This window comes from Bos grunniens, chromosome 16 (assembly GCF_055505025.1).
Source record: "Bos grunniens cultivar Pamir isolate PY7600 chromosome 16, Bosgru_T2T1.0, whole genome shotgun sequence".
NCBI lineage: Eukaryota > Metazoa > Chordata > Mammalia > Artiodactyla > Bovidae > Bos > Bos grunniens.
The window spans coordinates 18,083,384-18,110,106 of record NC_141180.1 but is presented as its reverse complement, the minus strand read 5'-3'; the positions used below and the strand labels follow the sequence as shown (position 1 = coordinate 18,110,106).

Here is a 26,723-nt window from a genome sequence, read left to right as displayed (position 1 = left end):
GAGCTGGATTTAGAATTTGAAACACAAGATGCTCTTAAAACCTCTTTGTAGAGGCCTGCCCAACAAGTTACAGCTGTTAGTCTCTTAAGAAATATGTGTCAGCCTGTCATAGTCTCGCGATCACCAATTCTCTGTGAAAGTGTGTACTATTGAGGGCACAGAAAAGCGTGTCATAAACTGATGGCCAAATGGTTGGCTTATTCCAGTGAATAGAGAAGATTGGAGGCAGTTGTATCTGTCTCCAGGTGACACTGTGATGGATGGGTGTTTGCTTTTGGAGCCACTCTGGGACACAGTGTAGAAGTTGTTTTCTTGAAGTTGGTTTAACAAAGGCTGCCTCTGCACACACACAGCAGAGAGTCACACCGTGTAGACAGCATTGTCCCGTCTCTGCCTCCCCCTCCCTCCCCCTGAGCATCACCTCATTGTCCGCCACTGACTCCTACTCAGTGCTTCTCTCTCTTCCTTATTTTTTTTTTCCTTTCATAATTTAACGATGACATTCGGCTGTCTTCCGGTTTGCATATTTTCTGACCGGAAGTATGTTGTTATTCTTTGTTCTGTGAATGTGTCCTGTCTTTTCTTTCTCCAGGTGGTTTACAATCCTTTTTGAAAACAAAATTTTTGGCTGTGCCACTCCACATGTGGGATCTTAGTTCCCTGACCAGGCATCAAAACCACGCCCCTGCATTGGGAGTGTGGAGTCTTAACCACTGGATCACCAAGGAAGCCCCTCTTTTCCTTATTTTGTGTTGGAATGTATGCCATGACAAGAAGGGAGAGGATGGGAGAGAGGTACCAGGAACTAGAGATGATGGGATGGGGAAGGCAGCGTAAAGGCAGGAAGCATGACATAGAAGGTGATGGGAAGAGGCCAGAAACCTGCCTCCCTGCTCTCTCCTTTCAGCAGAAGGTGTCTTTACATGCCCCTGGGGAATGTAGCCACTCCTCATAGACCATGAGAATCAGCACTCCATTGGAGAAAGGGTTCTCCCACCAACTCTCAATTTCATTTTCATGTTTATTCTTTATTCAAATTGTAAAAAGTCTCCCAGGACTCTTCATTTAGTTAGCACCGTTGAGAAGCTCTGCCTGGCTCATGCAGTCTGAAAGCCTTCAATTGCCCTCCTGGGAGTCGTGCTGTACACACTTGAGAGAATGAAGACCCGGAGTTGCACGAACTGCCAGGGAGGCTTCCTGGGTGGTGAAAACAAGGGGCTTCCATTGTCAGCACCAAGATCCCCCAGAATTGTAGTGCCCACCCTGACCATCAAACCAAACTGCCCTATGTCTTCACCCTCCCCCAGCCACCAGGGGTAGCTCCCTGCCTGCCTTTTCCTCCACTTACCGCTTCACCTCCACCTTTAAAGAGTTGTCATCCCTGAGGGGCAGGTAGCTTGCACAAGATGGAAACTTGTGCTACGTAGCTTCCCAGCAGGGTTTTGTGGTCACTCACACTTTGAAAGGTTTTTTGGAATTTTATACAAAACAGACTGAAAGGTCGGCAGGCTTAAACATTGGAAAAAGATGTTTCATCAGAGCTTGAAGGCGCCTTCTAGGAACTGACCAATGCCTGAGACCCCAGCCAATTCATTCTGCTTCCAGTGCTCCATTAGGAGCCTCGTGTTGAGTGAAGGAGTGGGAAGGGTAATACGGGGATTTGGGAGTCAAAGCTGAATGCTTGCTGTGTAATTGGCATCATAATTGCCCAGGTTATTAATATTCTGCATACAGAGTGGGATGAAGCCCAGACCCAGGAATTTTTCCCAGCTCTCCCTCAGAGACCCGGCCATACACTTTTCTGGGTCTGAGAATATTCTTGGTGAGGAAGGAAATTACAAACCTCTCTGGGGCCAACAGCTTGCATACCTATCAGACAATGTGGACATCTGCAAAAACACAGAATTCCAAAATAGAACATCCCAGGGGATCAGAGAGCCGCTGCCCTGTGTTTAAGTCAGTATCAGGGCGAGACTGAGACTTGCACTGCCTGGGGTGCAGTTTGTTGACCCCGGAGCTGCCTGCCTTGAAATTCATGGTTGTGTCTCTGCTTCCTTCCAGGCCCTTCCCTATGTCTGCCTTCTGATCGCCATGCTTTTCTTCATCTACGCCATCATTGGGATGCAGGTGAGTGGGTGCCTTGGGAACCTGATGGGGGACAGCTGTTGCCCATGTTGTCTCTGACTTTCCAGCCTGAGCCTGCAGGATTCAAGGTGCTTTAAAGAATCCCTTCTTACCCAGAGGTTGAAGTGTTAGTAGCTCAGTCGTGTCCGACTCTTTGCAACCCCATGGACTGTAGCCCTCCAGGCTGCTCTGTCCATGGGATTCTTCAGGCAAGAATACTGGAGTAGGTTGTCATTTCCTTCTCCAGGTGATCTTCCCGACCCAGGGATTGAACCTGGATCTCCTTCATTGCAGGCGCTTTCTTTACCACTAAGCCACCAGGGAAGCCTCTTACCCAGAGGCTGACTTTAATATCTTGTTGCAGCATGACCTTGGGAAGTCACACACGCAGTTCCCCACTCAGGTTGCCCAGGTGATCAGAGTGGTCTGATACAGGGGCTTCGTCTGTGGTTGTCAGGTCCTGGTGCTTCCTCACAAGCAGTTGGACTCCACTGAAGATAATGCTGTTGTTCTTGGCCAGAGGGTGCCCCCTGAAACTAAGGAGAGGGTGAGACTCCTGATCGTCCATATCTCAGGAGCCTCCCATATTTGAGCCAGACCTAGAAGAAGATTTGGTGGTTGCTCTCTTATAGACACAGACACAAAATGTATGTGAGTTACACCCCAAACAGCTGAGATTGGGAACAACTCAGAATCCCTGGCAGTGAGCCCAGTCCTTGGGAAACCCATGGGCCACATTCCAGCTGATACCTCTCAAAGGACCATGCAGCCTGCCAGATGGTTCTCCTGGGTTAGCACATCCTTTCTGGTTTCAAGATTGAGACATGGATGAGGTTCCCACCCTGGGTACTCATGCAGGTAGCCAGAGGCCCACTGAGCAGAAGGGGCCGAAAGATCTTTCAAAAGGCAGTGGTCATTTGTGGTGGGTGAACACCTACCATAAACACCCTGCCGCACATCCCAGCACCTGTCCGGTTGGGTACACAGGCTCTGCTGGGCTCCAAGAGGCCAACTTTCTGACTTGGAGATATGGAGGCTACACCCTGGTGTAAGACCTCAGCCACGTGGCCGTCTCCTGCAGTCAGGCAGTCTGGCTGCCTTTGGATGGCCAGCTGCCTTCTCAGTGGTGGCTGCCACCTGGAGCCACTGCTCACATCCCCCAGACTTGCCATGTCGGCAGCCCTTTCTAGAGCTTATCTGAAATGTCGTCTTTTTGCTCCTCTCTCTTGCCTGCACTTCCTAATTTTGTTCATCTTTTAATCCCATTACTGGAGAGTTTTGTTCTCCAAAAATACAATAGAATGTCAGATGTCAGAAAATGTGAGACTTGGTTGAAAAGTAATGAGTTCTTCACAAAGGATATTTCAGTAGAGCTTTAATGATGATGTCAGGGGTGTGTTGCAAGCTGAATCCCAGCTGAAGCTTGTCTTGCTGACTTCTGTTAAGTCCTTTCTAACTCGGAAGCATTTGATTCTAGAATTTAAATGTTCTTTAATAGCCAAATGAAACTTAATTAAATTAGGTTGTTGTTGTTGTTGTTGTTTTTTGTCCACACTTAAGGGGGAAGATCCCCTGGAGAAGGGAATGGCAACCCACTCTGGTATTCCTGCCTGGAGGATTCCATGGATAGAGGAGCCTGGAGGCCCCCAGTCCATGGAGTTGCAAAGAGTTGGACAGGACTGAGCAACTAACACTTTCAAAATAGTTCTTATCCCTTTTCATCTTCAAGCAAAATAAACTAGAATAACACCATCTCTAATACCTGTTAGTGATACTACTGATAATGATGAATACCATTTACTATCACTTGAATTCCTAAGTGTTTTAGACACTGTGCTGAATGTGTGCTCTTACCTACTCCTGCCTCTCCCTTCCTCTCTTTCTTCCTCTCTCTCTCCCTTCTATATGTATATATTATACACAAACACATAAATACAGGACACACAAGATACATAACTAATGTATTCAGGAATGATGTGAAAATGTTTACAGGTGGGTTTCACTGTTTCCATTATTGCTTAGCATGGTAAGGAACTTGCAACACACTCCAGATCTTAGATAGTAAGTGGGAGAGATGAGTTTAAATCTCAGCTCCATCTGCTCCACAGCCCATGCCTGCACCTTCTCTGTGCTGTCTCTCCTCCCACCAACAAGGAAACACAAGTATTTCTTTGACTCTTCAGTGGTAGGTGGAAAGTTCTTCAGTTGTGACATTGTGATATTTACAGTAGCCATAATGTGTAATAATTTATTGCCTGTAGACCTATTTCCAAAAAATAAAAGCACTGTTCCCATTCTACCAAGACAGGAATGGCATCCCCATTTTGACATACCTTTAGCTGGCTGTCTTCATCGTGGCCCTTGATAGAGAACCCACACCGTGAATAAAGAAGACTCCTAAAAAAAAAAAAAAAAAAAAAAGCAGACACCTAGCTTGTTACTAGAAAGATTTCTCGTATAGCCGTAACAAAGCAGGGGGATCCATACCAACAGAAAAGCAAAAGGAGAGTAGAGAAGCATTGGAAAGACAGAGATAGCAACAGGATGTATCTCTGAGAAGTATTGTTATTCTGAATTCTCAAGGGCTTCTTGGAAGAAGAGAGCTTTGCAGACAAACCTGAGGGTAAAAAGGAGTAAGGTGCTGGGTTTGGGAAAGAACCCTGGGGCTGCTAGTAGTCAGGAGGTGTGGCTTGTAGGCCTCAGCTCCACCGCTGACCAGCTGTGCAAACTTAGATCACTGAACCTCTCTTGGACATCATCACCACCAGTGCAGCAGAGGAGTTGGATAGATAGCTTTATAGATCCCTTCTAGTTCTAAAATTCTGTATGTATGTGCTCAGTTGCTCAGGCATGGTTGACTGCGACCCCATGGACTGTAGCCCATTAAGCTTCTCCGCTCATGAAATTTTCCAGGCAAGAATACTGGGGCAAGTTTCCATTTCCTACTCCAGGGGATCTTCCTGATCCAGGGATTGAAACCTTGTCTCCTGTATCTCCTGCGTTGCCAGGTGGATTCTTTACCACTGTGCCACCTGGGAAACCCGAATCCCAAGTGAAAACAAGAGTTAAGCCTATAATTTCATTAAGTGTTCAGATGGGTCTCAGCAAACCTTCTTTCTCTTCCATAGCCTTTCCTTATGATATAGGAGATTTGGGTTAATGACAAGGACTAAGTGACAAGCTTTAAAAAAAGGTGAAAAAGTTTAAAGGCCACCTTTGTAATAAATATGCACTTTCAGCTTAACAATAGCTCCTTGACTATTATACACATAACTTTTATAAAATAACAGTATGCCCTCTGGCCAGTTCATGATTGGTAAGGTGTTTGAGAAAATCGTAGAGAGGACAACTAATGAAGTCTTCAGGAGAAAGTTGTGTGTGTGAAAATCAGGGATAAGTCATGGATTGTGTTTTAAGAGGATGAAAAGAAAGACAGAAGGAGACATGAACATGGGCAAGGATATGTGACAGTTTCCTCCTGGGGCATCCAGAACTAGGTTTGATTGTTTGGCTGGGATTTTTTTTCAGTGCTACTATTTGTCTGATTGGGAGCCCTCAGCCTTCTTATCTCCCTTCCCTCCTTCCCCAGTGCCACCTAGCTTGCCACCTCCATTCTCCCTGAGAGAGAAGTAGTATTTAGGTTTTGAAAATCAGCTATGAGAACAAATTCCCCAAGCAGGTGTCAGTGGGAGTTATTTGAGCAAAATAGCAGAGACTGTTCCTCAATCGCACATTCCAGACACTGTTAGGAGGAAAGCGTGTTCCATTTAGCACATATTAGATAAGCTGAAGCATGTTAAATACAGGCTGAAAATTATCCCAAAAGGCTGGAAAAGTGACCTGTAAGCCTTCAGTTGCACAAACATTGCCTTGTGAGAGCAGACCCTGAGATAGATCTGAATCATGTGTACATGTGTAAGGATACCCTTCCCATCTAGAGAGGGCTTCCCTGATAGCTGGCTCAGTTGGTAAAGAATCTGCCTGCAGTGCAGGAGACCCCAGTTAGATTCCTGGATCAGGAAGATCCTCTGGAGAAGGCATAGGCTACACACTCCAGTATTCTTGGGCTTCCCTTGTGGCTCAGCTGGTAAAGAATCTGCCTGCAATTCTGGGTTGGGAAGATCCCCTGGAGAAGGGAAGGGCTACCCATTCCAATATTCTGGCCTGGAGAATTCCATGGACTGTATAGTCCATGGGGTCGCAAAGAGTCAGACACGACTGAGCGACTTTCACATTACTTCACTTCCCATCTAAAGAGATGTGGGATACACCTTGGCTCCAGGCAGCACTGTGTCTAGGAGTTCATCCTTATTCTCTGTGGCCAGAGGTCTTGTGTGTGCCTCTTATTTCCATATGAATTTACACAGTAACCACATTCTAAGCCCAATGAGCAACGGCAGATTAGAAAACTCACTCTGTAGCCAGATCTGCCCAAACCTGTTTTCTTTTTCCTTTTCCAAGTATCAAGTTTTCCAGACTTTCTTCATCTGATGGGCCTGGGTTATAGACGTATCACACTTCCAAGGTGTGACTCTTTGGATGGGAGCACATCCCAGGAAGATAAGGATGCCCCTCTCTGACTTACACTGCTTGCAAATTTCAGGGTAGCATCTGCCTATTTCTTTTTTATAAAGAATAAACCACATCTTCTGCAAATACATATGCTCTGATCATTACCAGCTGAGACAGGAAGAGAGGTGGGTAACGTGTTCCCTGCACGCCTATCATGGGGTAATCTTGTTGACAGACAGCTTGAATGCCATGGTGAATAGGTATCATAGAAATTAAAAGACCAAATTAGGTGTGGGAGGAACTACATCTAAGCAGAATGACTTCCAGAGATCTTGCCTTCTGTGGTCCTTGCAAGCATTCCTCCTCGCTTCCCAGGAGAATATAACTCTTCACACGTATCAGGCCAAGAACGTGGGGTCTGCCAGCCTTCCTGGGTTTTGAGTTGTCTGCTTCAGGGTTAGGCCGTCAGGAGGAGCCATGTAGGTGAAGTTACCGCCCCTGCCAGTATGTGCTCGGTCAGGTCGGACTCTTTGCGACCCCATGGACTGTAGCCTGCCAGGCTCCTCTGTCCATGGGATTTCCCAGGCAAGAATATTGGAGTGGGTTTGCCATTTCTTCCTGGACAGGATGTTCCAGACCCAGGGATCGAACCCACGTCTCTTGCGTCTCCTGCATTGGCAAACGGCTTCTTTACCATGACGCCACTGACCCTGCAGGTCCCACTGCTCACTGATGCTCAGGGCTTTCTGCTGTTTTTCTCATCCAGGTCTTTGGAAACATAAAGTTAGATGAGGAGAGTCACATCAACCGGCACAACAACTTCCGGAGTTTCTTTGGGTCCCTCATGCTGCTCTTCAGGTACCTGGATCCGTCCCCTGCGGTGGCTGGAGCGCTCCTGAGAGAGAGAAAGACAGTCACCCACCTTTTCTGCCTGTTCCCCTTTGTCTGCCTGCTCTGCTCCTGTGAGGATAGATGGGGGTGGGATGGTGGCGGGGCCTCCAGAAGACCGCCCTGCTGACTTCAGGAAGTTTCCTCTGCATCTTTGACTCCGTATGCAAATGCCAACTTCTGCACCTCCTCTAGGGCTCAAAGAGGGGGAATCTTTGGACAGAGTCCATTAAAAGGCTGAAACATAGATGGCCAGGTTTACATGGGGTCTGGGAGTCTCACAGCCCTCTCTACCACTGTCAACAGAAGACAGAGAAGCAGTGTGTGAGGTTGCAGAGCCCCAGGAGCCCTCCCTGGCACTCTCCATCACAGGATGGAGAGCACAGGCAGAGGCTAACTGGGCGAAAAAGGAACCTAGGGAGGAAAGAAGGGATGCGGGAACTGGGAAGATGGCCAAGGAGAGGATGGGCCATGCAGACTTGCTACTACTAACCGAGTTGTTTTTGCGTTCAGGAGTGCCACGGGTGAGGCCTGGCAGGAGATAATGCTGTCGTGTCTCGGGGAGAAGGGCTGTGAGCCCGACACCACTGCGCCGTCGGGGCAGAGCGAGAGCGAGCGCTGTGGCACCGACCTGGCCTACGTGTACTTCGTCTCCTTCATCTTCTTCTGCTCCTTCCTGGTGAGCAACCGTGTGCTATCAGCTCAAGAGGGGTCCAGCCCACCTGTCTGATAAACAGACGAGAGGTTTCCTCCTGTGTACATTCAGTCACATGCTCTAGCCCGTGTTGAGAAATAGGTCCTCCTCAAGAGAGCTCTTGGAGGCCAGGGTGCTTGTCAGACACCCGGGTGGGTCGCTTTTGTTGGCTGAGAAACATCTTTGCTCCTTCTAGGGTAGGACTGCGTGAGGAGAGGTGATGAGGAGGTGGATGGGGTTCAGCAAACATAGTATTAAATGTCACATTGAATTGGTGGTGACCCAGAGTAAATCTTTCTCTTCTGTATCTCCGGTGTTTTATCTTACAAGCAGAGCTGAGAATCCCATCTCTCTTTCGGAGACCTTTGGACCCTTTGAGAAAATGTACCGTGAAACTCTAAGGGGACAGCATTAATCGAAGCAGGATAAATGACAATGTACAATGGAATAGGTGTGGTTCTTTCGTAGGTTGCTATGTTTGATGGCACTTGGCCAACTTGATAGATGTGAAAGGATACAATTGCTCTAGCACTGGTAAATATTGAGTAATGTATGAAGCACACCCATCTAGAAAATGGTGAGAAGCCCCAGGTGCCTTCTGAATTCTGTTTTTGGGAGAAAGCCTGACTTGGCACAGCAGCTTCCAGAAATCTCTTCCCTGTACCGTCAGATAAGTGGTGATAGACTGATGGGCAAGGTGCTACCAGGTCACTCAAAGGGTTAGTGCCGTGTTTCTGGCCACCCTGACATCCCTCAGCTCAGCTCCCCTGCTAATGCCACCAGCTGCACAAAAAATGTCTCAAACTAAAGTGCTGCCATTTAAAAGCGGCCAGCTTCATGGCTGGGCATCCCGAAGTGACTTGCCTGGTGTTCAGGCGTTTCTACCGCTTTCAAGTGACCCATAAGGGACTTGGCACATGTCCATGTGTGAAGTGGCTGACAGACAGACTAGTAAGGGTGTCAAGCAGGTTGGTGTGGCAGGGGATGAACTAATCGGAGATGTGGGGAGCCCACATTGGTCATGTTGCTTTCTAGCTTTAGCCAAGGCACCTTCCCTTTTGTAGCTTCTGTAAAATAGAAAGAAAAAGTACTCAGTGATAAGACTGGTATCTGTACAGTGAACTGATACGTGTGGATGTGCAACATTTTTTAATGAAAAAAAGAAAAACATTATTTATAAATAGGAAATTATAATGAAAATGACTGCAAGGAAATTTAGAATGATGATATAAATTAGAGTTTTCATTTATTCATTCCTGTATTTAGCTCATTTTTACTGAATGGCCATTAAAAGGTTCACATTGAGCTAGGCACTGGGGTGAAGCCATCCAGTCCCTCTGTCACCTAGGATTGAAAGGTGACAGTCATACAGGAATATTACTGCCCATCATGAGGGAAGGGGAGCATAGAGAAGGCCATGCAGACATCTCCATTTTATCTTCCATCATTTAAATGTTTAATAATAAATATTTTAAAAGAAACCAAAGATATAACTGGAAAATTAATTAGAGACTATAAAGTACTTTTAGAATTTTGAGTTAGAGGCTACTGCATAATTCACATTAATGTTATTTTTAAAGAGGCTATATTCAGTATGAGATGATAGGCTTGCAAATCTCAGCCCTACACTGACTTCATGACCTTGGGCAAGTCACACAGCTTCCTCAAGACAAACCAACCACTCTGGAAAGATTTACCGATGCGCTGGGATGTAGCCGGCTGTGTGCTTGGAGCTAAAGAATACAAATGTGTATAGGAAGTGCTTGTGTCCTTGAAGGGCTGATGGTAATTAAACCTGCCTCACAAAAGGTTAGAACAAGCATTAAAGCGTATGATAGGTGTGAATATATACTACTGCTGCTGCTCAGTCACTTCAGTCGTGTCTGACTCTGTGCGACCCTAGAGACGGCAGCCCACCAGGCTCCCCCGTCCCTGGGATTCTCCAGGCAAGAACACTGGAGTGGGTTGCCATTTCCTTCTCCAACTCATGAAAGTGAAAAGTGAAAGTGAAGTCTCTCAGTCGTGTCCGACTCCTAGCGACCCTGTGGACTGCAGCCCACCAAGCTCCTCCGTCCATGGGATTTTCCAGGCAAAAGTACTGGAGTCGGGTGCCATTGAATATATATACAGCGCTATAAAAGACTATGCCAATGTAAAGGAATAACAATACAAATATATAGTTTTTGCTAACATTAATAATAGAGTCTGGAAAGGAGTGTAAAGAAAATGTGTGGATACAGTCGGCCCTTTCTGCGGGTTCTGGCTCCATGAGTTCAACCAACCTCAGACTGAAAATGTTAAAAAAAAAAAAAAAAAAAACTCCAGAAAGTTCCAAAATCCAAAAGTTGAATTTGCTACATACCAGCAAATGTCCATTGCATTTACATTGTGTTAGGAATCATAAGCAATTTAGAGGTAATTTAAAGTGTACAGAAGGCTGTGCATAGGTTATGTGCAAATACTACACCATTTTTTTTTTTTTTTTTTTGGCCACACTGTGCATGGCGTGTGGAATCTTAGTTCCGGACCAGGGATCAAACCTGGGCCCCCACACTGAAAGCATCAAGTCCTAACCACTGGACCACAAGGGAATTCCTGGTACTTTACCAGCTTACATAAGGGACTTGAGCACTTACAGATTTTGTTATCCGGGAAGGTCCTGGAACTAATTCTCAGCAGATGCCAAGGGATAATGGTGCTGTGTACTCAGTCTCTCAGTCATGTTCAACTCTTTTGCAACCCCATGGACTGTAGCCCACCAGACTCCTCTGTCCATGGAATTTTCCAGGCAAGAATACTGGAGTGAGTTGCCATTTCTTCCTCCAAGGGGATCTTCCTGACCCAGGGATAGAACCCATGTCTCCTCCATTTCCTGCATTGGCAGGTGGATTCTTTGCCACTAATCCACCTGGGAAGCCAGTTGTATATGGAAAACCCTCTATAACCTGGACAGTGATTAAATAAATTTCACTGTGGCTCCAGTCACAGTGACAGAAAGAAAAGTCCATGTTAGGATTAGATTCAGCTGCTTGAAATGGAACTCCTCAAATAACAGTGGTTTTACCGGAGGGGATGTTGTTTATTTTCCTGGCATGTCAGTGAAGCCTGGAGGAAGGCAGTGCGGGCTGGTTATGGTGACGTCACAGAGTGTCTGGTACCCCAGACTCTTTCCCTCCTTCTGCTTCCTCACCTCCACCGAGAGTCCCTCAGCTTTGTGGTAAGAAGACAACTGGATTCCAGGGATCCGCTTCCATTCTAGGCAGTGGAATGGAGAAGGGAGGGAGGGAGGAGACTGGTTATTAGGATGCAACCAGCCATCTCTGTATTGCAGAGGAGACTCCCAGCAGGCCCTGGCTGCAGACTTTCTCTTGATCCTAAGTATCCTGTCTGCATATCCTGTCTGTTGGGCACTTCCACCCACCCAGCCGCTTCACCTGGGAATCAGCAGCAGAGGCTCCATTTGCTCACCCCCCACAGGCGATTCATTTCTGTCAGGCAAGATTCTTTCCTTTGCAAGTGACAGCAAGTCCAGCTGCATCCGACATGAACAGAAAGGGATTTTATCGGCTTATATAAATGAAGAGTTGGGCAGGACAGGCTTAAGCGAGCTTGCTCTGAGGCTCAGATGACATCATCCCCAGGATTAGGTTTCCTTCTCTGTTGACAGATCTCTTCCCCAGGTTTTTCCACACAAGCTCTTTCCTCCAACAACCCCAGCCTGTAGTTCCAAGATGGCAACAGCAGCAGCAGCTCTAGACCTCAATCCTGACATATTCAAGGCCAATAAGGAAAAACAAGTTCTCTTGCTCAGAAGACTCAATGCCATTTTCTTGGCCTTAATTGGATCACCAGCACTGTAGCCCAGGGGACAGGATTCAGTGGCTGGTTGAGGCCTGGGTCATGGTAGTGCCCCACTAAACTGTATTAACTGAGACTAGGCAAGGGGTGTGTCCCTGGGAAGCTGCAAATAGTGCTGGGTGCTACTGTTCACTGTGGCCGAGGCCTGTTGAGTCCACCTCCTTTAGCTCTGTATCCAGGCTGCTGTCCTGCCACTGGCCTGGTTCAGGAGCACCTCACAACTCTCTGCCTGGACTGCCAGCCACCGTCCACCCTGATACCGATGCAGTCTGAATGCACATAGCTTTTCTCTTTCTCCTAGGTCAGCCTCTTTAGTGGTTCCTGTTGCCTCTTGCATAATCTAAATGAGAGCCCAGCGAGTCGTGGACCACAGGCTAAATTCAGTTTGCCAGCTGTTTTTGTATGGCCTGTGAGCTCGCAATGATTTTTGCCTTCATCAGTAGTTCAGACAAAAAAGATGAACGATATATCCTGACATGAAGATTACGTGAAATTCAAACCCATACACTTTTCTGTCCCTGTTGTGCATGTTTCTCTCATGGCTCTCAAAGAAGTCTATGGGAACTTCCCTTGGGGTCCAGTGGTTAAGAATCTGCCTTCCAGTGCAGGGGATGTGAGTTCGATCCCTGGTTGGGGGAAATCCTGCATGCTACAGGGCAACTAAGCCCACTTGCTGTACCTAGAGAGAAGCTGGAGTGTGGCAACAAAGAGAGCCTGCATGTTGCAACTAAGACTCGGTGCAGCCAAATATATATATAAATATATATTTAAAATCTGTAACATTTGTATGTTGCCAGTCGTCTCTGCAGAATACTAAATGTCTTTAAGAATATTCAAGTAACAGCATCTAGTGAACACCTGCTGTGCTTTAAGGAATGTGCTAGTCATGGAAATATATCTCAGACCCGAACTTTCTTACCTCCCACCCCTGGCACCTGGAGCTCTGTCTGGAACACAGAAGGTGCACAATAAATGTTGTTGAACAAGAAAGCAGGAGAACAGGGTCTCGGAAGCACTTGAGAGCCATGAACAGCTTCAGGTTGCTGCACAGTAAGCCCAGCATCCACTGTAAGGCATCCCGCCAGGTCTCTGATAAGCAGCTGTGGTGAGCGCAGGTAGGGAAGGGAGACTGGAAGAGAGGCTTGGTGTTGGGCCTTGACTTCCTCTGGCCTTTGAGAATGTGTTGCTACTGCTGCTCCCTCTGCTGCTGCAGTAACAAAGAAAGAAATTGAATAGATAACAAAAGTGACCGAGGAGTACTATGCAAATATAAAGTGGCATGGCAAAGTGGATTCATAGCACTCGCACGTGAGATGTGTGGTTCAGTTGTGAAAATGCATTGCCTCCAGCAGGATCAACTGGGCTATGGTTAGGAACTTTTAGCCTTACAAACTTGTGAATTCTTAACTTGCCTCGCAGTTTGTTTTTCTGCTCTGGGTCTCCCCTAACTCCCCTTCTCCCCTTTGCCCTCCAGATGCTCAACCTGTTCGTGGCCGTCATCATGGACAACTTTGAGTACCTGACTCGGGACTCGTCCATCCTGGGGCCTCACCATCTGGACGAGTTTGTCCGAGTCTGGGCAGAGTATGACAGAGCAGCATGGTGCGTAGGCCTCTTGGCCACCCCCTCTGGGGCCCGTATCAAGGGCCCCGGGGTTCTCAAGGAGGAGGTTGGGGTGGGAGCCACCCCATTCTTGCCTGTTGCAGAAGGAGAGGAGAGTCCTCCTGGCTGTGGTCCAGGGAAGAGGCCAGGTCCTCAGACTGGCTCTGGGATCAAGCATGCCATGGACCACTTAGCTTCTGCGTTTTCCTTTCCCTGTTCTTTCCTTCTGTAACGGGCATTTTCCTTTGACAATCTCAATAGACAGTCTGCAACTCAGAGTGTTTGAGTTCAATCCCCAGAGGAGCTTCCAGAATGGTTAGTGGACTCCTCTGAGTCACAGGAGGGTTGACAAGGGTTCTCTGGGTCAGCTGGACATCTGGCCACCTTAGTCCTTTCTCTCTCTCATCCCTCTCAAAAGTACAATTTCAGATAACTCTGAAATTATAGAGACAACCAAGCAAGTTCTTCTTCAAAATGATGGTTTAAACACATGTGGGTTTTTATTACATGGAACTGAGTTAAATGGCAGAAATTTGCAGAGATGACCTCCCCGGATCTTTTTCACTTTCCAATAGTTCTCAAGTGAAATTGTGCCTTCTGGACTTTAAAGCAGAGGCTGGAAAACTATAACCCATAGGCTCAGTGTGGCTCACTTTATCTGGAAATAAAGTATTATTGGAGCACAGCTATGCCCATTTCTCTATTGTTTATGGCTGTTTCTGTATATTGTGATAAAGACAGTATGATCCTCAAATTAAAAATAATATATTTATTATCTGACCCTTTACTGGAAAAGTTTGCAAATCCCTGCTTCAAGTTCAAAGGCAACCTTTTTGGTCCTCACAGTGGAAGGCAAAGTGAGAGTGCTGTGAGCACGCATTCCATGGGACCTTTGTCCCAACTTATTTTAGTCTTAGGATCTTATCTCACAAATCTACCCATTCTGGCCCCCCTCTGAAAATACTATAAGAAATGCCATCCTTCATAGGAGCGGACCACGTTGCTTCCACCTGGAACCATTTCATAGTCTGAGACTCTTCCCCAAACCTGTCCTCCTGTGAGGCTGTTGTATTTGGGTCACTTCTTTAGGCGTTGGAAGAGCACATAGGAATTCCTCATCCCCTCAGTAATTATTAATACCTTAGAGCACAGAGTTCTCTAAATCCGTTATTGTTACAGTAGCTGAGCAATGGTGGTTACTTTCTGGGCCTGCTTTCTAGTAGGATAGGATGGTTAGAAGGCCATGGGCAGTGTGTTACAGGCGAAGGGAGCCAGGCCTGCATCTTGTCAGCTGTGTGGCCTTGGACGAGTCGCTCCACCACTCTGAGCTCCCATATCTGCTGTATAATAGTGGTAATGATCCCCCTCCATGAAGGCTGGTTGTGAGGATTATATTAAATTATGTATGTAACTTTTGTTATCATTAATAAGCATATGGGAAAGGAAGTAGAAAGTATGAGACATTGGTGTCTGTAAAGCTGGATGGCCATGGGATCAGGACACCAAGAAGGGACCTCTAGCCCTCACCTGAAAGAGAAGAAACTATTTGCCAGCAAAGGTGTTCTTTGCTTACCTAGCCTCACTCAGGTGAGAGCCCTTGGCTCTCAAAAACTTCCACTTCCTGTGGTTTCACATTATTTGGGGACCCAAGTCCCTTGTTCATTAAACATGCTGCTCCCCAGTTCTTCCATCTGCTGGGAAGAGCAGTTCCATGAGGACTAATCATGAGACTCAGACACATGAGCTGTGAAAGACCAAGGAAAACCTCTTGCATCTGCTTTGAAATTCCCAGCGTGACTTGTCCTGGTTAGTTTCCCTGGCCTTCTCTAGGAGATGAGAGGGGAAACTAACCAAGGTGCAGTGGGCCAGTGTCTTCAAAAAGGAGATAGACGGGTTGCAAAGTACATCAGCCTGTGGACCACAGAGCCAATGGACTCACGCCTCAACCACCATAAGAACCAAAGAACACGTGGTAAAATGAACCTCCTCTCAAGAGTCAAGAGACTTGGAAGTACTGCTGAGCTATTTGGAAGAAGAGGAAGAATCAACAGCAAAATCAAGAAAAGATTAAGAAGAGCAGAGCTGGGGCAAAGTTGTCGTCTTGACATGGCTGGTGAGGACTGGATGTTTGGAGGTGGAGGTGTGCGCTTATGGTTTGCGGTGGAAACCTGGATCTAAACCAGGGTGTGTCCAGACCCACAGATCTCTGGCCGTTGCTGACTGGTTCTGACCCCTCATGGAGCAGATGCTTTAGCCTCTGAAAATGAATCAACTGTCGATTCTCTTCTTTCCACAGGAAGCCAGAAGTCTCTAGCAGGCTCTGTGAAAGGGGGTTGATGTGACAGGCCACTGTGGTCCTGGAATTCTAACTGGATCTGACCAGGCTGTCTGCGGGTGGGGTGGCAGGAGCAGGACTGGAGGGAGAGCCCTGTGGCTCCCTCGCAGGCTGCTTTTTGGGCACAGATCCCGGCAAGCTCCTACCACATTGAGAAGCGTTTGCCCAAGTGGCACTCGGGGGAAAATCTGCCACAAAGAGAAGCAAAGTCCTTCACAGGTTCCCTCCTGCCAACTGGGAACCTTGCTAATTAGCCTAATGGGAAATTTCTCTCTCACACTCTGGAGAAAGACGCTGACTTCCCACCACCTGACACGCGGGTCTGAGTAGCTGCCTGTAAGCAGTGTCTGTGAAAAGCAAAGGGCTCTGCAGTCTGCTTCACAGCAGCCTGGCATCTGCTCCTGATGGCCGTCGGAGGCATTTGTGAACTGGTGGACTTGGTTCTTAGAGGCCTAGCTGGAGCCAAACTCCATTTGCCGCAGCTGGCCAGGTACGGGCCAGACACATCATGGGGTGCTCATGGTCACTAGGGATTGATTTCCTTGGAAAATCGGAGGCAGTGTAGTTCGCAGAGTGATGGTCCGTGCCATTTGCAAGGTGCTGGTTCTCTGATGCTAACCGTCCTCCACCTCTCCTGGTCTGGCTTTGCCAGGCCCCAGGAAAGAAGCCACCCATCCCCCTCCGGCCGTCCCTTTCATGGCTAGGCTGTCGTGTCTCTCCTCCCCTTCTCTGAGTGTCCTATTAACCCACCTGTGCTTCCTTTACAGCGGCAGGATCCCGTATAAGGATATGTACAAATTAGTGCGGGTGATCTCGCCGCCTCTGGGCCTGGGAGAGAACTGCCCCTACAGGGTGGCTTGCAAGGTTTGCCTCCGGTCCCCAGCCATGACCGTGACCATGACCGTGGCCGGCAGCGGGGTGCAGCCTCCAACCCCCGCCCTCCGTTTTGCTCCACCACCACTGCGCCACATGAGGGAACCTTCATGTTGCTTTCCTTTGAGTTTAAAGAGGTCCAAACCCTTCCAGAACCAGCAGCTGTTACACAAGGAAGAAGGGCATTTTGGGGGATGGGGGAGGGACGAGGATAAAAAAAAGAGCTGAGGACTTAATAACAGAGGCTGCTTTGACCTCTGTTTTCTTCACACACACTCATTCACCTCTCTCTCTTTCTCACTCCACCTTATTCTTTGGATTTAGAGGAACCTCAATTCAGAGGAACCTCTCCCTCCTCCACAGAAGGCAGAAATCTTTTTAATTCAGCAAGGAGTTCTGGTTTCTTTCCCTTAGAGATAGAGCGCCTCTTTCTCACACTTGAGTAGTATCCTCCCATAGAGAAAGTAGAAAAGTGTGATGCTAACCACACTTACCCCTGCCCCATTCTGGACAGTTTGGTCCCAAGCAATTATTTTGGGTCGGTTGGCCAAAAAGTTTGCTCGGATTTTTTTCCATAAGGTCTAACAGAAAACCCTGAACAAAACATTTGGCTAACCCAATGAAAGCTATAGGACAGAAAGCTGAGAAACAATTAAAAAAAAAATGAGGGCAGGAGGTGAGGATAAGTAAAGAAGGTGAAGAGGATAGTCTATGGGGTGTGGGAAAATTTCATAGCTCAGAGGGTCTGGGAAGGTCTCAGTAGAGCCCAGAGGGCTCCAGAGCAGAGTTCTTGCCTGAAGGTCCTGCTGTATATCGTTGAGGGGTCTGTTGTGACTGCCCGGTCACTGCTTATTTGTGAGACCAGGAATATGGTTCAGGGGCACACAGGTGACCTCCCTCTCCAGCTAACACAGTGGCTCCACCCAGCCCCGGGCCAAGGCCAGGCCCCCGAGATAAGGAAGCCTTTCCTGGTATGCCGTGAGGGATGCACAGGCTCCCTGGGGCGCAGCGCAGTCCGGCAGCTGGAAGACAACTTAGGCCCAGAAAGATGCCAGCCTGGGCGATGGGGGAGGAACTGGCCAGGGATGGCGGCAAGTGATTCCTGTACTCGGGCAGGCCGAACAGCTGCCTCTGCAGAGACTCTTTAAACTCCACCCTGGTGAACCCATCGCGGCCGCATGTGGGAGAGCCCGGGAAGGCAGCATGGCATGCGAGATGCTCCTCCTCCTCCTGGTTTTGTTTCTTCTGGCCCCAGCATGCCGCCGCCCCGGGGCATGCCGGCACACAAAGAGCACTCTTACCCACAGAGCCAGGTGGAAGCAACGGGCCAACTGAGCAGCAGCCTCCATCCACCACTTTCAGCGCCAGCCGCCGCCTCCTGCAGCACTCACACCTCAGAGCGGGATACACGATGCCCCCGCCTATGGGTTCAGAGCAGGAGAAGGGCCTGACTTCCAGGCCAAGGAGAGGGGGCCAGAAACCCCTAACCCAGGGCTGGAGCACCGTCTATCTGGTTTATACCGCTCGCACACAGCCCTGGGAAGTGAAGACCAGCTTGTGTTGTAGGGGGCATGGCTGGTGTGAATAGGGAGATGGGGTGATGCTCCTCCCGGAGGGGAACACCAGTCCCTAGGACAGCGCGCGGCAGAGGGACCTAAGGTTGCTGCCACGTTCCCGGGTCTGTGTGGGGCGTGATATAAATCCGCACCAGGATGGAGACACGTGTATGATTTGCCTTGATTAACAGGTTTCCTATTCTTTTCCTGTTTGTCCATTTTGTTTCGTTTCTTTTCTCCTGTTTTCTGTACTCTTTTGTTTGTTTTGGCTCCCCCCGGGAATGCCTGTTCTCCTCTCCTCCCTGTCTGCATTCTTCCCTGCCACCCTCCCTGCCCTGCCCGCCGACCCTCGACCCCCACCCCCACCATGAGCAGTGGCCGCATCCATTACACTGAGATGTATGAAATGCTGACTCTCATGTCACCGCCGCTAGGCCTCGGCAAGAGATGTCCCTCCAAGGTGGCATATAAGGTAGACCACTCCTTCCTTTGTTCTGGGCTAGTGACCAGCAAGAAATGGGATCCCGCTGTGGGGAGGTCAGAACGTGGGGGAGGAAGCTGGGCTGGGAACGGTGGGAGGAGGGAACCAAGGAGAAAAGAAATGATGCGATGCAAAGGTCAGGAAGGTTCCCGGAAGGATGATACATAAGGTGGTTTGTAAGACTTTCAATGTGTTATTCTGTTTCTACAAGTGTGTGACTTCTTGTGAGTGGGTTACTAGAAAAGAAGTAAGTAGCATGTTTCCTTTAAGAGGAAGCAGAGTGGCGGCCTGCAGAATAGCATATTTGGGCAAGAAGGACAGCAGTCAGAGCTTATAAAAAGATCTTCCATCAGATAAACTAAGAAATAGGAAATATGCATAAATTCCACTAAATATGGTCCAAAAAGAAATTTTTAGGAGAGAGGAAAACTCTTAACAAATTTCTTCCTCCATGACATAGGAAGGAACAATGGTATGGTTTCTTCTAGGTATCAGGAAAAAAAAAAGGAACACGACCTCCATGATACATGATGAAGAATGCAGCTCCCTTCCCCCATTAGCCCAACTACCCATTTTTCCTGACAGTATCAAAGGAAAGGGTGATGATGGCACAGGTTGCATTCAGCCTTAGACCTGCCTTCTTGGCATGACCGAGATATGGATGGACTCCCCTCAGTCTGCTTAGAGCAGCGTTGTACATTAGGAGTCCCCAGCCATCAGGGTGCTCAGAGCCTCAAGGCCTGAACTTTTCCTCCACGTTCAGTACTGTGTGTACTCAGTCATTTAGTCATGTCCGACTCTTGCAACCCCATGAACTATAGCCCGCCAGTCTTCTCTGTCCGTGGGATTTTCCAGGCAAGAATACTGGAGTGGGTTGCCATTTCCTACTTCACATTCAGTAATAGTTACTGTTAATCCCCCATTGCTATTTAGACTGACTCAGAACTCTGGAGCTCTTTCATTCACCGAGTGGTATGCCCTAGCAATGGTGCCTGGAAGCGCCTAAAGCAGTGGGAGAGAGGTGGAACTCAGATAGAAACCGGAAACTGGCCTTACACTCTAAGATCCCATATTTGTGGTGTCATATTAAGCGAGATGTTTTGATAGAGTGTTAGAAACCCTGCCTTGGAAAGAGACACTTGACTTCCTGCTAGGCTGGTGGTTCTGCTGGAGGACCTTCTCCTGCTGCTCCCTCCAAGTTTAAAGCTCCAGAGAGCATCTCATTGGAACAGGGGGCATCTATTAGGGACCCTCATCCACCCCACTACATGGCTCCTCCTGTGCAGCTTAGGAGCCGACATCCTTTATGCTCATGATTCCACATCTAACAGGTGATGGACTATATGGCTCTGAGTTCTTTGAATTTCTGGGGTGAAGCTTGGGACGGGGGCACCAAGGGTTGCCGGAATCAGAGGAAAAATTCATTCCAAAAGCAAGATACTCTCTGGAAAGTGGATTTGGCCATTTCCGTTTGATCCCCTTCCTCCGGGTGAAGGGGACTAGGCCTGCCCACTCTGCTCCTGCCTCGGTCACCCTTCTCTCCTGTCTTCTCTGCTCTCCCCAGCCCTCTTCCCCTGGACCCTGTTTGCATTCTCTCACTTTTCCATTCTGCTCCACCTCATCCTTTGGATAAGCTGGACTTCTGCATGTTGAACCATGTGCTGGCAATTTAAAGACTCAAAAAGGGGGCATCAGGATGCATCTTTCAAGTCAGATAAGCAAAGTAAAATCTACCCCCCCATCACTGTCTTTTCACCTAGTTTTTGGGGGTCTTCATGGGATTGTAGAACAGCCCTGAAGCAGGGAATGGAGCCACCTCCCTGAGCTGACTCCTTTCCCTGAGACATTGTTTTTAGGAATCCTGATTAAAGACATTCTTAGGACCCTGGAGGAGTCCTACAGAATGATGAGTCCCTCTTCCCTTGGAATTTGGCATCATTCCCTAGGGGAAAAAAAAAAGAAAAAACAGCAGCCAATGAGCCTTCAGTGAGAAGCAGGGCGGGACAGGACTGGGAGGGGACGGGGGAATCCTTGCCCTTCTTTTTCGTCTCTGCATCTGACCTCTGCTCTTTTCCTCCCTTGTTGCCAAGGTTTCTTTCGATATATGTTTTCTCCTGCTGTTTCTTTTCTCTTTTTCACACAGAGGTTGGTCTTGATGAACATGCCAGTGGCCGAGGACATGACCGTCCACTTCACTTCCACGCTGATGGCTCTAATCCGGACAGCTCTGGACATTAAAATCGCCAAAGGTCAGTAACCTTAGGAAGGAAGAAGATTCTGGAACAACTCACCCAGAGTGATGCAGGACAGAGATATTTGAACTTCATCCAACCATGAAGTAACCTGGAGGTCAAGTAGTTTTCACCTCCCAGTTTTCACCTCTGAGATACAGTAACTGTTACTGTATTATTTAACTTTTGCCCCTTTCTTCTTAATGAATGACTTGATATTCGTTAAGGCTCCTTTGAGCTTTAAGAGTATGTGATCTTCGATGTCTGTACTATGTAAAATGTCTACTATCTACCATCTACCATCTAAAATGTCTGCTGCTAAGTTGCTTCAGTCGACTCTATGCGACCCCATAGACGGCAGCCCACCAGGGTCCTCCGTCCCTGGGATTCTCCAAGCAAGAACACTGGAGTGGGTTGCCATTTCCTTCTCCAATGCATGAAAATGAAAAGTGAAAGTGAAGTCGCTGAGTCCTGTCTGACTCCTAGCGACCCCATGGACTGTAGCCCACCAGGCTCCTCCGTCCATGGGATTTTCCAGGCAACAGTACTGGAGTGGGGTGCCATTGCCTTCTCCTCTAAAATGTCTAATAGTAGACATTTTAGTAATATTTGTTGAATGAACAAGTGAATTTCCTTTCTGTTTTTTTTTTTTTTCTTACATGGTGTTTTTAACGTCTTGGAAGGCTTCTGTGGCCAGTGCTATCCTTTAGTGATTTAGGAAAGAAGGGTTTGCTACTTCAGCAGGGCCTCCAGTTTTCCTGCTCTTACCTGATCCAAGTCCTTTTTAAAATTGGTTCCCTCAGACTCTGGGGTTAGATCACTGGATAGAACTGATACACGTATAATGAGGCAGAGGAGGCGGGCTTGTGGCGCTCTGCATTTCCCCTTCTGATATACTGAGCAGCTGCGAGGCTCCGCAAATGAACCAGGAAGCTGATCTTGGTCCCCAGGGCCTCAGCTCTCTGTGGCGGGATATCCCTGAGTCACTGAAAACACAAGCCAGAATGCGTTCCGCCTCTTCAGCAGAAAGACCCAGGATTGCAAGATCCACAGTCACGAAGTGCCAAGGTTTCCTCCAAGAATCCGAGGGGCCATGCTGACGCAGCCTCTGTCCCGTCTCCTCCCTCTGTCCTTGTTACTTCTGTGTCTGTTTTCGTTGTTAATGAATGTATCCTCTCCCAGGCGGTGCAGACAGGCAGCAGCTAGACTCAGAGCTCCAGAAGGAGACCCTGGCCATCTGGCCTCACCTGTCCCAGAAGATGCTGGATCTGCTCGTGCCCATGCCCAAAGGTGCGGGCTCTCCTGGCTGTCCTTGTCACTGTGGGCCCAGAACGCCAAGACCACATCTTTGGGGGGAGCGTGGAGTGATCAAGGAGATAAGGGAAGGGTGCCCTTTTATTCTTAGGAAACAGAAATCCCTCACTTCTCAATTGTCATTAACTGAAAGCAGTTTCTTTTTGCTTATTGAAGTATAGTTGATTTACGTTGTTAATTTCTGCTATATAGAAAAGTGATTCAGTTATACATATTTTCTTTTTTATATTCTTTTCCACCGCTGTGCTATACTAACCTTGTCATTTATCTATCGTGTATAGACAGACAATACTAACCCCAAACTCCCAACCTTCGCTCCCCTTTGGCAGCCACAGTCTGTACTGTGTTCATGGGTCTGCTTTGTTTTCTTAGATAGGTTCACTTGTAACATTTTTAGAATTCATATAAAGTGATATCATATGATATTTGTCTTTTCTTTTCTGAATAATTTCACTTAAGTGTGATCATTTCTAGTTGTATCCGTGTTGCTGCAAATGGCATTATTCCATTCTTTTTATGGCTCTGTAATATTCCACTGTGTAAATGCACCATTAACTTTATCCATTTATCTGCGGATGGACATTTAGGTTATTTCCATGTCTCGGCTACTGTGAATAGTGCTGTTATGAACGTAGGGGTGCATGTTTTATTTTTGAAGCATAGTTTTGTCTGGATATATGGTCAGGAGTGGGACTGTGGGATCATACGGTAGTTCTGTTGTCAGTTTTCTGAGGAAGCTCCATCCTGGAAAATAGTTTCTTAAGATAGGTCACTGTGGTTGTGGGTGAAACTTCTTGGGTGCACAGCTCTATCCTCCCACATAACACAGTTCAGCAGACCTTCAAGCAGTTGGGGAAAAGGTGCTGTTACTAAGAGATGGAAATCAAGACCGTTCCAGGGGGTGGGGGAGTGGTGCTTACTAATGTGTTTCTTATCATTAGTAACACGGCCCTCCCTGGGTGGCCATGGCAGTCCCCTGAGGATAGCTCTGGGGGCCTGTTTACTGTGTCCTCAGTGCCTGGCGCAGAAGGAGCCCTCCATAAAGGCTGGATGGCTGGGTAGTGGAAGGGGCAAACCTGCTTCCCAGGCGTCCTCACTCTCTCCCCATCTTCTCCTGTTTCCCTCCATGCCACACTGGTGTCCTCAGCCTCTGACCTGACTGTGGGCAAAATCTATGCAGCAATGATGATCATGGACTACTACAAACAGAGCAAGGTGAAGAAGCAGAGGCAGCAGCTGGAGGAACAGGTGAAGGGCAAGGACAGGCCGTGCGGTGGGTGGGTGGGTGGACCCCTGAGGGGGCAGGCCAGTGCATCCCTGGGGGACCGTGCCCCGCAAGTGCACAGAAGCAGAGGCCAGGCCTTGCAGGGCCCAGGAGCTGCCTAGGATCGGGGGATTAGAACCCCAGTGGGGCAGAGATTCAGGCAGTCACACAGAGTACCAGTCATATTCCCGTTTCACTCAAGTCGCTGGCATTTCCCTCATAGTCATTTGAGTTCCCTTTTCCTCCTCTCCACTTTTAACACAGAAAAACGCACCCATGTTCCAGCGCATGGAGCCCTCGTCTCTGCCTCAGGAGATCATCGCTAATGCCAAAGCCCTGCCTTATCTCCAGCAGGACCCCGTTCCAGGCCTGTGAGTATAACCGGAAAGCCCACAACCCCCCGCTTGCATTGTGATTTGTGTCATCAGGCAGACCCACAGATTCATCGCCTAGGAGTGCCCGAGAAGTAATACTGACTGAGATGAGTGGATGCGCCCCCTCTGAAACTGAGAAGGCAACATGTTGTATCTTTTTTTTTTAACTTCTTACGGCAGCTCTTTTAATATCTTTAAAATTTTTATTTACTTAGTATTGGTTGAGCTGGGTGTTCATTGCTGTTGTCAGGCTGTCTCTAGTTGCAGTGCACGGGTTTCTCATTGAGGTGGCTTCTCTGGTTGCAGAGCATGGGCTCTAGGGAGCGTGGGCTTAGTTGCCCCACGACATGTAAAATCTTTCCTGACCAGGGATCAAACTCATGCATTGTCAAGTGGGTTCTTAACCACTGGACCAGCGGAGAAGTCCAACGTGTTGTATCTTAAAATGGCTATTCAGCGGGGAGTAACAGAAAAGCAGACTGAGAACATATTGGTGCCGTGGCCAGCTCAAGAGATAGAGAGCCCTGTGAACGGACAAAGGAAGAAGGGGCTGTGTTAGTATCACCACTTTACAGAGAAGAAACTGGTGGCTCAGAGAGATTCATTAAGTTATCCAAAGCCACATGGCTGGTAGGACACTGAACTGGAATTTAAGTCCGTTATTTCCAAGCCCAGAGTCTTCCCTTTACACTATGTTATCTGAAAAGAACCTTTTATCGGACAAAACTTTTTTTTTTTAATTTTCTATATTGAAAGCAGAAACAAAACGCTAATTGAGGAATGTACCAGTTCTTCTGAGTTGTAAGCCTTAGCCCCAATGTGGCCATGAGTCATAAAGGATGTATTATTATATACACACCTCATTATAACACTGTCTCATCACACGCATGTAGTGAGTACTCAAAGGGAAAGAGTCCATCTTCCCAACGTAAATGGCATTTTGTAGTTGGTTGTGCTAGTGGTAAAGAATCCACTTGCCAATGCAGGAGACATAAGAGACATGGGTTCAATCCCTGGGTGGGGAAGATCCCCTGGAGGAGGGCATGGCAACCCACTCCAATATTCTTGCCTGGAGAATCCCATAGACAGAGGAGCCTGGAAGGCTACACGCCACAGGGTCGCAGAGTTGGACACGACTGAAGCAATTTAGTGTGCACGTGGTTAGTGAATTTTTTTTCCAGTCTAGCTTTTATGGAACCAATAAATCACTAAATATCATCACATCTTCAGTAATTATCAGAGGAGTGAAATCCCAGGCTTGGGAACGAGACCTCTGGCAGAACACCATTTGGAACCTCTCACACCATGAATTTCCTTCTCCCTGTGGTGTCGGAGATCTGTTTTTGAAAAGCACTTTTCATAGGTCACAATCCACATTTGAAAGTGAAGAAAGATGACCAGGGCCATTGGTCATTTTTACAAAAACACGTGATGTGTTGAAGTAGCAGGTGTGGATTCTCCTGTCTACAGAAAGCAAGTTCATGTTTCTCTCTGGTCTGTGCAGAAAGGTCAAGAGGTATGATTAGAGCACTAGTACTATCTTCTTGGAAGAGTTTATGGTGTTTTTCAAGGGTCTTTGGCTTAGAAATGGAGGAAGCCATCCCTCATCTAGATCTGTTTTGCCACGACGATTTGCTGTGCAAACTATTAACTCCCACCATTGGATCATCCCAGCCTCTCTCCCATATGTTTATTGATTCATTCATTCATTGATTTGACCAATATTTACTGAGAGTCAATGTAACCCAAAAACTGGTTTAGTCGCTGGGGATTCAGTCAACATGATCACAGTTTCCATGGACACAGTCCTTGAAATAGAAATTACAAGAGTGGTAACAGGTAAAATGTGCGTGTGTGGCAGGGGGGCGGGGTGGGGGGTCGGCTATTGTGATGCTGTGTAAAGGAAGCAGCGCATGTAGTTTGAGGGTTTGAGGAAACTTCCTGAGGAAGCAACATTTGAGTAAGACTCAGAAGCAAGTACTTCAAGAGATGAAATAAAAATCAGGTTAAGTTTAAGGAACCTAAAAAGGGTCATGATGGATGGTGCACAGAGAGGTCAGGGCAAGTGGCAGCTGACAGATTTGGCAGGGCTAGGAGACAGAAGTGAAGTCTAGTTTCATCCAAGGGTAATGGGAGACACAGTCATCAGAGTGACGTGATCAGGTTTCAGCTTTCCAAAGGTCATTCTTTAGTCTGGTGTGGGCTCAGTGGATTGGAGGGAGGCAGTTTGAGAGATGGAATATCACCTAGTACATGACTGCAATTGTGTGAATTATTCAAGATTGTGGCTTGGATTAATAGGAAATGGAGAGAGAGCGCGCCAGACTGGAGAGGTAATTCATACACAGAATGGGTCAGATTTGGTGACTGACTGGCTACATGGCATGCAGAAGGGGAAGGAATCAAAGATGACCTTTGGGTTTCTGGTTTGAGCTTTAGGCAGATGATGGCCCATCTCCTGAAAGGAGGAGCGCTGGTGTTCCTCAGGACCAGCTGTGTTTCTCAAGCCCTGTAGGGTTCAAGCAGTGACTGCTCTGGGGGCAGCGTGGTGAACATGACTGGGCTCCTCTCTCACTGAGTTTACACCTGGTAGAAAAACAGACATGAAACAGAATTA

The 26,723-nt window shown here is 47.7% G+C and overlaps 1 protein-coding gene and 1 long non-coding RNA gene across 7 annotated transcripts in view; one reads left to right on the top strand and one right to left on the bottom strand.

The window, feature by feature from the left end:
* Positions 1–26,723, top strand: part of CACNA1E (calcium voltage-gated channel subunit alpha1 E) — a 675,786-nt gene that overhangs the window by 630,540 nt on the left and 18,523 nt on the right. For all 6 annotated transcript variants that reach the window (XM_086343500.1, XM_086343501.1, XM_086343503.1 and 3 more), the window contains 9 exons: positions 2,062–2,127; positions 7,403–7,494; positions 8,038–8,203; positions 13,551–13,678; positions 18,818–18,914; positions 21,067–21,172; positions 22,337–22,444; positions 23,616–23,716; positions 23,997–24,103. In XM_086343500.1, the coding sequence (XP_086199626.1) occupies positions 2,062–2,127; positions 7,403–7,494; positions 8,038–8,203; positions 13,551–13,678; positions 18,818–18,914; positions 21,067–21,172; positions 22,337–22,444; positions 23,616–23,716; positions 23,997–24,103 (971 nt within the window). The remainder of the gene's footprint in view (positions 1–2,061; positions 2,128–7,402; positions 7,495–8,037; positions 8,204–13,550; positions 13,679–18,817; positions 18,915–21,066; positions 21,173–22,336; positions 22,445–23,615; positions 23,717–23,996; positions 24,104–26,723) is intronic.
* The window catches only part of LOC147356263 (uncharacterized), a 179,864-nt gene continuing 178,912 nt past the window's right edge, over positions 25,772–26,723 (bottom strand). Inside the window, exon 6 of the long non-coding RNA XR_015143171.1 lies at positions 25,772–26,692. This is a non-coding gene — a long non-coding RNA (uncharacterized LOC147356263). The remainder of the gene's footprint in view (positions 26,693–26,723) is intronic.